Source organism: Schistocerca piceifrons, chromosome 1, assembly GCF_021461385.2.
Source record: "Schistocerca piceifrons isolate TAMUIC-IGC-003096 chromosome 1, iqSchPice1.1, whole genome shotgun sequence".
NCBI classification, from domain to species: Eukaryota; Metazoa; Arthropoda; class Insecta; order Orthoptera; family Acrididae; genus Schistocerca; species Schistocerca piceifrons.
In genome coordinates this window covers 795,992,199-796,004,344 of record NC_060138.1, presented here as the reverse complement: position 1 = coordinate 796,004,344, position 12,146 = coordinate 795,992,199, and the positions used below count along the sequence as shown (strand labels likewise).

General features: G+C 39.7%; 1 protein-coding gene across 1 annotated transcript in view; it reads left to right on the top strand.

The window, feature by feature from the left end:
- Positions 1-11,909, top strand: part of LOC124789530 (ralA-binding protein 1) — a 129,526-nt gene extending 117,617 nt beyond the window's left edge. The window contains exon 13 of the mRNA XM_047256928.1: positions 11,587-11,909. Coding sequence (XP_047112884.1) covers positions 11,587-11,697 — 111 coding nt within the window. The 3' untranslated portion in view covers positions 11,698-11,909. The remainder of the gene's footprint in view (positions 1-11,586) is intronic.
- Positions 11,910-12,146: the final 237 nt, after the last annotated feature.

The window sequence follows — 12,146 nt, the reverse complement described above, 5'->3', positions numbered from 1 at the left end:
AAGGCAGCCGAACAACACCGGCCATGGTCTCCCAGTCAATAACATGATACGCTCATATAATTTCATTCCACTTTGTAAGTTATTTCCAGAAATGTTCTTTTTAGAATATTTGCAAGCAGTCCAAGAAAATATTTGAACTTCAAATCAAAATATTATCCTCCTCCTGTAATTTTTGGCACTTTCAAGTTGATTTCCATAATTGAAGGTATGAAGAGGAAATGAACAGCAATTTCAGATTTTTTGTATATGTATATACATAATTCTGTTATCTTTTCAAAGTCGATATACTGTCTTCCATTGTGGTTTGTCATACATATTTCATTTACATGATTAGAACATTATTTTGGAATGGAACTCATTCTTACATTCTGCCGGACTTTTCAAAAAAATAATAGCATTTTACTATCCACTATAAAATTACACAGGCTATATATATTGACATAGGTAATATCGCTTTGTTAGTCCCCTTTGGTAATCAGAGCAAAATTACTTCTAGTACCCTGCTGCTGTCAGTTTGAAGAGGGAGCCTGAAAACTAATACAAAACTTTAACTATAAAACTATTTCTTAAATTTCTAATTTTATTTAAAAAAGGTTACCAAGGACTTATTGCTAACCTGGTGATTTAGCTCAATGCACAGCATACTAGCTTGTGAGACAGGAAGGTGAGCCAGCCCCAGATTAAATCCGCGTGTATGTGTGTGCCATGAGCAGTCTGAGTGAGGTTTTTAGGCAATTTCCCACATTCATTTAGACGAATGATGAGCTGGTCCCCTCTTTCCGCCTCAGAAAATATAATATGCAAACAGTTAAAATACAACATGCAGACAAAGTTTACACAATTCACAGACAGATGGTATTCACGATTTCTCTCCCTTTGGTTATTGACGGCTGCAGCAACAGGGACTGCACCGGGCCACATACAGTGGAGCCTGTATTAGATGGGCTAAACATCAATGAAAAGATGACCAAAGGTTTATTGCCAGAAATTTTACAAACATGCTTATTTATAAATCAGAGTTAAACAATTTTTAAATATGCATATGTGTCCTACCTTTTACTAGGCAGATCCAGAAACCAAAATCTGCTCAAATATAGGATGTTTAAAAAAATATGTTTTATTTTCTTACAAGAGTAGGTACTGGTCAAAACTAGTAGAAAATTTGCTAAAACATACACTTAAAAAAAGCAACAATGAAGGAATTATCATAATGGAATGGAAATTGGTAGATGTGATGTACATGCACAGATAAACAGATGATTGCAACTTCAGAAAAAATGGATGATTTATTTAAAAGAGAGATCATCACAAATTGAGCAAGTCGGCCATGACTGGCCCTTTTTCAAGCAGATATTATGATTGGCATTAATTGATAGTGTTCTTGGATGTCTTTCTGAGGGATATTATGCTGAATTCTGTCCGACTGGCACGTCAGATTGTCAAAGTCCTGAGCTGGTTGGTGGGCCCTGCCCATAATGCTTCAAACATTCTCAATTGGGAAGAGGTCTCGTAAACTTGCTGGCTGAGGTAGGATTTGGCAAGCACAACGACAACCAATATAAATTCTCACCCTGTGCAGACAGGCATTAGAGTGCTGAAACGTAAGCCCAGAATGCCTTTCCATGAAAAAGCAACAAAACGGGGTGTAGGATATCATTGATATACCCTGTGCAGTAAGGCTGTCACAGATGACAGCCAAAGGGGTCCTGCTATGAAATGAAATGGCACCCCAGACCATCACTCCTGGTTGTCAAATTATATGATGAGTGACAGTCAGGTTGGTACCCTACCACTGTCAGGGGTGTCTCCAGATACTTCTTCAGCCCGAAATGTCGTTGAGTGGAGTAGAATTTTCTTCAGTTATGAGTCCCACTTCAATTTTAGCCCCAATGACCATCAAAGGCATGTCTGGAGATGCCCCAGACAGTAGTGGGATACCAACCTCACTGTCACCCATCCTACAACCCGACAACCAGGAGTGATGGTCTGGGGTGCTATTTATTTCATAGCAGGACCCCTTTGGTCATCATCCGTGGCACCCCTACAGCACAGCGGCACATTGCCCTTCATGACAAGCCATCCTGGGCTTAATAATGCCCACCTGCACATGGCTAGAGTTTCCACTGATTGTCTTTGTGCTTGCCAAAACCCAGCTTGACCAGCAAGGTCACCGTATCGGAGCATTAAGGGCAGGGCCCTCCAAGAAGTTTGGGAATCTGGAAATCTGACTTATCAGCTGGGCAGAATTTGGCATACTATCCCTCAGGAGAACATCCAACAATTCCACCAATGCCAATTCAAATCAATGTGTTATTGACTTGCTCGATTTGTGAAGCTCTTTCTCTTGAATAAATCATCCATTTTTTTCTGAAGCTCTAATCATTTGTTTGTCTGTACATGTACATCACATCTACTGTTTTCTGTCCAAGTCAGATATTTATTTATTTACTGTCTTAGAGTAATTTGTTGTAATATGGAACATTCTGTCCTTTTATAACCATCAGTTTGAAGACACTGCGGGAGGTGCTTAATTTGGTTACCTCTTATTCTTACACATCCTCCAATCAGTCCCCAATGTGTGCAAAGACACCTGGCTGTCATCTGGCATGTGACACCCACTGATATAAGTGTGCACATTCCTAATGGGTGTGTAATACACCATTTCCTTTAAATTTCCCACAGAGCCAAAAGTGTTAGGAATTAAGGCTAGATGAATGGGAAGGCTACTCAGTCACTGATTAAACATCTGGGTTATGTACCGTAAGGTGTAAAATGTGTAGAGAAATGGGGTGTTGCCCCATTATGCATGAATCACATATGCAAAGGTAATGTTCTTGGATAATGCTAGTAATTTGTCTCCCAAAAATTGATGATAACCAGCACCTGTTGATTTGTCTGGGAAAGTACACTGTGGGCCATTAAATCTGCATCATGAAGACTGCATGCAATGAATATCAAATGTATCTGAAATGCAATACGTACATGGACACGACTAGCATTTAAGTGCAACTGCACAAACAAGCTAGAAGTAACTCAATCTACATTCTGTATACAAGGAAAGATTACACAAGCACTCAAAAATCACATTTGAATGCCAACTATTTTTGAGTAGATTGTTTTATGGCTCATGTAAGAAAGAGAAATATCTTCCAGCACGTGTCTGAATTTGACAGTTGTCAAATTGTGGCTTATCAAAACAGCAGTTTATCATTCTGCAATATTGCTGCTCTCATTGCATTAAATAACAGGAATGTGGAATCAATGGGTTCAGGGGAGGGTTATAATCAATATCCAGCGGGATATCAATGGCTGTCGGCTAGTCCCACCTGCAAAACAGACACATTGTTTGTGCAGTAAGACAAGTACCACATAGACAGTGTGACAAAATCTGAATCACAAAGAGTGTCAGAACAGCAAATAGTGTTGCAGTTTTCATTGCTGCAGCAACAGAGACAGACACGCTGACAGTATACACAATGACTGATACAGGAATGGAACCATGTCATTGTTTCAGTGATTCTCAGTTCTGTGTGTAGAATCACAATGGATGTGTCCATGGATGGAGATTCTGAGAAGATACTATACAGATTCTCAATGACCCTAACATGTACTAGCACCCAAGAGGACAAAAATGGTTCAAATGGCTCTGAGCACTATGGGACTTAACATCCACATATACCAAGAGGACAGTCAGAGTATATGTGGATAAGATAGAACCTGTTGGGAGGGAATCGGAAAAGGTCACACTAAGGCGCTACATGAATCACATACTGACTCTAGTGAAGGCACCATTAGGAGAAAAACTTACAGTAAAATGGAAATAATAGGTAAAGATGTAGGCCCAGGGTATGAAAAAGAGGAAAGTGATAAGGCAAGGTCAGAATGGGTGAGCTATGGTAGAGTAGAAATGTAACAAGTTGAGTGAAGGCTGGTGTGGGGACAGGGGCATGGAAAAAAGAGAGAAAGATGGAGGAAGGGCAATTGAAGGACATGGATTATTAGCAAACTTTTGGGCCAGATGGGGTTGCAGTAACAAAGGATACGTTGTAAGGAGAATTCCTACCTGTGCAGTTCAGAAAAGTAGATTTTGGGAAGGAGAATCCACATGCCAGTATGAGTTTCTTAGCTCTGCTCTACATTATCCAAAATGCAAGCCCTTTTTAAGGGGGTCTTGCAGTGGACTCATGTTTAGGAGGACTGGGGTTCCCACCCCTTTTAAAATCCTTGTTTAGGTTCTTTGTGGTTTCAGCAAATGGACAAATGGTTACTTTGAAAAGGATACAGCCGATTTCCTTCTCATCCTCATCCTGACCAAGTAAGACTGCAAAATAGTTAAGACACTGGACTAACATTTGGAAGGATGAGGACTGAAATACTCATATGGTCATCCATATTTAGGTTTTCCATGATATCCATAAATTATCTAAGGCAAATGCTGGGATGTTGTCTTCAAAAAGACTGGATGATTTTCTCTGTCCTCCTGCTTTCAGTCTGAGCTTCTGTTCTGTCTCTAATAACCTCATTGCTGACAGGATATTACACAATCTTCCTTCATTCTGAAATTCTGCTGCATCTCCAACCACCTCATTGTTGGTGAAATGTTAGCCGTATATTTCCCTCTTCTTTTTTTGTGCTCAGTCCCTTGCCTATCTAGTGAAACGCCTCTATATATAATAGAGGGAAACATTCCACATGGGAAAAATATATCTAAAAACAGATGATGTGACTTACCAAACTAAAGTGCTGGCAGGTCGATAGACACACAAACAACCACAAACATACACACAAAATTCAAGCTTTCGCAACAAACGGTTGCTTCATCAGGTAAGAGGGAAGGAAAGGGAAAGACAAAAGGATGTGGGTTTTAAGGGAGAGGGTAAGGAGTCATTCCAATCCCGGGAGCGGAAAGACTTACCTTAGGGGGAAAAAAGGACAGGTATACACTCGCACACACGCACATATCCATCCGCACATACACAGACACAAGCTGCTTTGCCTTTACAAATGTAACCGCCCCTGGTGTAAAACCTGTCCCATGCACCCTCCCACCACCACCTAGTCCAGTCCAGTGTATATATACACTGCTGGCCACCGTAAATGCAACACCAAGAAAGACAAGTGGTAGCACAACAAAATTTATTTTGTAGATAACATGTTGACCAAGTATCAAATGATTACGTTTACAGACGTTTGTGACATGTGGTTCCTGCCAGAATCAGTAGCCAGAGTAGTCGCCATTGTTGGAGATCACCGCTGCCACATGTCTCGGCATTGAGTCAAAGAGACGTTGGATGTGTTCCTGGGGTACAGCAGCCCAAGCAGCTTCCACACGTTGCCAAAGATCATCTGGTGTGGCAGCTGGGGATGTAATCTGGGTCACTCGTTGAGCAACCATGGACCACATGTTTTCTATCGGCGAAAGATCCGGAGAGCGAGCCGGCCAGGGAAGCAATTCAATCTGGTTATTGACGAAGAACCTTTGGACAATGCGTGCCACGTGTGGTCGCGCATTATCCTGTTGAAATATGGCTGTGGCCGAGCCCTGAAGGTAAGGAAGGACAACTGGCTCCAGCACCTCGGATATGTAGCGCCGGCTATTTAAAGTACCGGCAATGCGTACTAGAGGCGTACGAGAGTAATATCCAATACCGCCCCATACCATAATACCCTGTGCAAGACCAGTGTGGCGATGCATAATGCAGCTGTCCAGCGTCCTCTCTCCATGGTGTCTCCACACTCGAATCCGACCATCGTGGTGCTGCAGACAGAAGCGTGCCTCGTCAGTAAAGACAACGTCATTCCATTCTGCCGTCCACATCCGTCTGTCATCACACCATTGGCGACGGAGACGTCTGTGGTTCTGCGTCAATGGTAGACGAAGCAATGGACGTCTTGCGGACAGACCACTCTGCTGTAAACGGCGTCGAATGGTACGCGCAGCCACTGGATGATGCGTTACAGACGTAATGTGCTGTGCTATGGTTCGGGATGTCACTGAGTGATCAGTCACTGCCATGCGCACAATTTGCCTATCAGCACGTGCAGTGGTGCACCGAGGTGAATGCGATCGACCACGTCGGTCCGTCGTACCCTCCTGCATCCAACGGTCACATATCTGCATTACAGTTGTTTGGTTTCGTCCAACACGACTAGCGATTTCTCTGTATGATAATCCACAATCTCTGTAAGCCACTATCCTTCCTCTGTCGAACTCGGATACTTGATCAAACGATGTTCGCTGTTGTCTACGAGGCATAACTGATCGTCTTGTGAAACAACCACAAGGTAAACACACGTGCCGAATGTACACTCGTCGAAATCGCCAAGCCTTAAATGGCGCTATGAGGTGGCGCCACAGGTGCGCGTGATGTGCGTCTGCGCTGAAATTCTAATCAGTTGCATATCTCATCGCTGCAAACCCATGGTGTAAATTTCACTTGATTCGGATGCTTCCTTCAGGGTGTTGCATTTACGGTGGCCAGCAGTGTATATATATTTTTTACAAGCAGACTTCAAACAGGTTACACATTTTCACATCAGCCCAAGTAACTTTTACTGAATGCTGCATTACACTTCAAAGTGGCACAGATACATGACACTATTTTTCAATATAGTCACAAATTCCCAGTACACAATGGTTGGAGCATTCTACTAATTGTTTAATTCCTTGATGATAAAAATCCACTTCTTGGTCACAGAGCCATTGAAGAACTCCTTTGAGAATATTCTCATTGTTGGAAAATCCCCTCCCCCCGCCCAGATATTCTTTCAGCGTGCTGAAAATATGAAATTACATAATGCAAGATCTGGACTTCCCTGTCAGCACCACCCACATCTGTGTGGTTTTGGTCAAATTGCCAGCATCACCTCATTACAGGTGAAGGTAACATTGCAATTAGTCCATATGTCACCAGAATTTTACAGTGCATCTATGTGCAGTTTAGAGATTTTACCCACAAAAATCACACTGTTCCATGTATTTCAACTTTAGAGTTCGTTTACAGGTGCTACACCATTTCACTCCCACACTGTGATGCATCTGTTACCACACTGCCGCAGAACTGTCTCTCCATGTCACTCAGAATATGTACTCTCTTCTGACAATGCGCCACTCTTTTTGCGCAATGGTCTTATTGTTGGACAACATATGTAACTTGATTTCTGAAGTTCCAACATTTATTCCATCAATAGTATTTATAACAAAAACATAATCAGTTTTTGACAGTATAATGTTACTAGATAGGTAAAAAAATCTACTAACCAAGTGGCAGCGACGGTGTTTTGGGTGACTTTTCCGAACTGTGCCCCTTCTCCTAAACCTCTCCAGTCCTTTTTCTTCACCCCTCCTCTTTCCCCTTCGACTCTTCTGTCAGAAGGAGCCACTGACTCTGAAAGCTTGCATAAGTTAAACCTCTTTTGTGTGCGTGCGCGCGCTCCTGCCACTGTTTGATGAGTCAATCAATAATATTTAGATACTGTGATTGCTAGCTACCTGCAGTGTAATTATAGGATCCACTGGACACTACAATATGGCCACCCAAACAAATGCAGAACTTCCGCCATGCTTAACAGTTGAAGACTGCATTGTCCACTTCTCATAGTATTCTCCAAATGTAAACACATCCTGTACCAGAAAAAAGTTGAATTATCAGACCATATTATTAGTTTGCAGCCCATATTTTGTATTGTCTACACCACTGAAAGCTCATGCTACAAAATTCACTTTGCACGTTTTTCTAGGCTCTGTAGCTTAATTTTTTGCCCCACAGTTACATTCGGGCAGTGGTCTTCTTTCTTTGTCTCTAAGTCTTCTTTCTTCTTCCAATATCTTGTCTAACGTGGCAGTAGATCAACATTGTAGCAGAAATCGTATCTTTTCCAACTCTGGTGTACTACAGGGTATCCTGTTTATCTTAACCACCACAAATAATTTTTTTTCCAGAAACAAAATTTTAAAAAATAACGAGCATGTTGTTTAGGTAGCAGAGTGAAATTAACCAACATAACTGCCCTTATTTTATCTTTGTTACAGAACATGAACAGCAGTACATATTTTTGTTGATATCTTCATTGCGAAGGCTGATTTGGTGCAGCTCTCCACACTACTCTATACTGTGCCAGAGTCTTCACCTTTGAATAACTACTTGAACCTACAGCAGATTTGAATCTGCTTACTGTAATCATCCATCGGTCACCCTCTACTACACACTACCCCCCCCCCCCCCCCAAGTTTTTCCACCCATTACCATTAGCAAACTGACATTTCCTTTATGCCTCAGGATGTGTCCTACCAACAGTCACTTCCCTTAGCAATTTCTTTTTTCCTCAACTTGATTCAGTACATCATCATTAATTACTTGACCTATCTAATGTTCAGTATTCTTCTGTAGCAGCACATTTCAAATGCCTCTGTTCTCTTCTTGTCTGAACTGCTTATTGTCCAGGTTTCACATCTGTATGAGGCTACAGTCCAGGAAACACTTGGTGACAATTTGTGTTCAGTGTTAACAAATTCCTCGTTTACAAATATGCTTTTTATGCAATAGCTAGTCTGCTTTTTTAACTTATCTGTTTCAGCCTTCAGCAGTTATTTTGCTGTGTTCTTCCAAATCCTTTGCTGTCCCTGACAGAATTATGATTTCAACTGCAAAACTCAAAGTTTTTATTTCTTCTAACTGAACTTCATTCACTCTCCCTATTTTAAGGAGCACCCTGCGTATTTTATTCAGTAATCCACTTCTTCTCCTCAAGACCTTTCCAAACTTGTATCACAGTGTACCATTCACATTAACATGATGCTGTTAAAAATGTAACACAAAGTAGACTTTGACTCCACTGTATTAGCTCACAGTGAAGGTATCTGAGGTTATATAAGTCATCCACATGCTGGCATTGACAACAAACACATGGAAACACGATAAAATGCACGCCCATCACTGAGACAACTGTGTTCAATTGAAGACTTGCATGAGGACAATGAGGACGGCTGACTAAATGAGCAGTGTGCATTTTTCTTGTGTTCCCACTATTTACTGTCAACTCCAACAATCAGACAAGTTACATTACCCCAGTTAGCTGTTCTGTGTGCTAGTACAGTCAGTCAGTCAGTCAAAGTCAGTCCTGTGTTACATTTTCAATTATGTAATGTTTACGTGAATGGTACCATCTACATCTGTACTCTGCATCGTAGTGTTAAGTGCTTGGCAGAGGGTAAGTCCCACTATACCAGTTGTTAGGGTATCTTCCCTTTCCATTCACATATGGAGTGCGGGAAGAATGAATGATTAAAAGCCTCTGTACTTGCAGTAATTATTCTAATCTTATCATTACAATCCCTAGGTGAGCAATATATAAGGGATTTTAGTATATTCCTAGCATCATCATTTAAAGCCAGCTCTTGACACTTTGTTAATAGACTTTCTTGGGGACAGTTTACGGCTGTCTTCAAGAGTCTGCTGGTTGAGTTACTTCAGTATCTCTGTGACACTTTTCCATGGATTAAACAAACCTGTAACCATTCGTACTGCTCTTCTCTGTATAGATTCAGTATCCCCTGTTAATCCTATTTGGGACCAGTCGTACCAGTGTTTTATAAGTAATCTACTTATTAGACTGATTGCCATTCCCCAGTTTTCTACCAGTAAACCAAAGTGTAACACCTGCTTTACCCACAACTGAGCCTATGTTATCATTCCATTTCATATCCCTAAAAGTGTTACATGCAAGTAATTCTATAAGTTGGATGATTCCAACAGTGACTCATTGATATTATAGTCATAGAACACTACATTTTTGTTTTATTTTATGAAGTGCACAGTTTTATGTTTCTAATCATTTAAAGTAAGTTGCCAGTCTTTGCGCCATTTTGAAATGTTGTCAAGATCTGATTGAATAATTATGCAACTTCTTTCAGATAGTGCTCCATAGTAGATAACTGCAAGTGTGAGGTTCCTATTAATATTGTCTGCAAGGTCATTAATATACAATATGAACAGCAAGGGTGCCAACACTGTTCCCTGGGGCACACCTGATGATGACGACTCTCCATCCAAGATAACATACTGCACCCTCCCTACCAAAAAGTCCTCAGTCCAGTTACAAATTTCACTTGGGACCCCATTGACAATAAGCATAGGTATGGCACTGAACCAAATGCTTTTTAGAAATCAAGAAATAGTGCACCTACCTGACTGCCTTGATCCAAAGCTTTCAGTATGTCATGTGAGAAAAGTGTGGTAAGTTTATGAACAGGTCTTGAGATAAAGTGGATTATTAAATAAAAAATATAGGATGCTATTTAAGAAAGACATACTGCAGCTTATATCTTTGTACCAACAAATATAGAAGAAAGGCAATCATGCTGGTTAATGCCCCCTGGTAACTAAACAACATTTGCTTGATTTTTTTTGTCTGCTGGACAGAAAGTTATTTGAGGTGGTCAAGATAACTAGGACATCCTGTATCCTCCTCCTCCTCCATTTATGGTGTGTGTGAGCAAATAACTGATGTGAAATAAGTTAATACTACTATATGTACTGTCGTGTATTAACAATGGTTTTTTTTTTTTTTTAAAAAAATATATAAATAAGTCATGTAGCAAGCTATAAACTTCAAAGTCAGTGATGTACTTTACCATTTCTTCATAGCTAACACTTAAGTATATAAAATTACAAAGAGTTATTATCACTAGTTATATAGTATTATCTTCACAGTTACTCAAGATACATAATTTCAACATTAACTTGTTGAAATTCTGTAATTTACAGAAGTTTCCTTTATATCATGACAACTTAATGTCCAAGTAACAGCAGTTATCCTTACATTGTATGTACACATAAAACTTTGTGTGTGTAGTTTAAGTGCACTATTTTGTAATGGAGTGTGTTTTTCATTTTTGACAAAAAAGCATTCTAGAATTTAAATGTTTTATGTGATCTTCAGCCAAAACTTACAAATGTACCACTCGTGCACAAATCAGAGAAGTTCTCAATCACAATTCATGTCGTGCGTAACCTGCTCTGCTGTACCCTTCAGTAGATAATCAAAATGAGTTATGAAGTTAGAGGAAAAGATGGTAATTTAGAAATATCTGAATTACATGTATAATCTCAAAATGGAATCAGATTTCACCTCAGATTAGTTGTCAGAGTTTACTCTAAATGCTTTTTAAAATCATGTTGAATATTATCTTGTTATACTGTCATACATGCACTGTGTAGACCATCTAGCGAGAAGATATCCATACTTTCTGTTATTGCTTGTAAATTTAATTGTAGCACACAACAAGCTTTCAGTGTTCTATGATACTACTGATGTGATGCCAAGTATATAATTTAAGTATCAACTATCACCATTGTCTTATCTTACATAATATATAACTCTGATTACTTATTGAACAGTACAACAGAAAAGGTTCCAGTTTAATTTATTATTCGTGCATGCTCTGCTCTGCTCTGTGAAGCACTATTGTTCGTAAAAGTTGCAGTTGAAAAACTCGCTTCTCATAAGAGATTAAACTTCCACAGCCATTATTTAATTGGTTATGTTACTTGTTGCTCTTGTTAATTTTACTTGGGTGTTTTTCAGCAAAAGAAGGCCAGCCTCATAAAATGCATCATGGATGAGAGAAAGGCATGTGTCAACCTCAGAGTTCAGCTCAGCCTTCTGCAACTCTCACAAGAGTCAAAACAAATATGAATTAGTGACACGCAAAACAAAGAACTTATTGTTGAAAGAGGTGATACTGATAATGAAGAAGTTAATTACTCCAACTATCCAATACAAAGTTTTATTACAATGAGCAGACTGGTGAAAGTTTTTAGTTCACTCAAAGTAACAGTATCAATCTGCTTAACTGTATCTGATATTATATGTAGTACAAAGTGTGTAATAAAATAAGTATGCTACTATGTTGACTCCCATTTCAAATTATCCTCTTTGAGAAACAAAAGTGTGTGGAGTATGCAGTAAGAGAACTTAGGTAGCTTCAAGTGTAACGTAGATGTACTTTGTGGGTGTGGAAATGTTTTAAACAATGTGAGAAAAATCCCATAAAAGGGTACTACTCCCTTTTCTATGGGTATATTAAAATGATGATCTTGTTAATAGTTATCCATGTAAGAATGTGCATCAAACTGACAATTGTA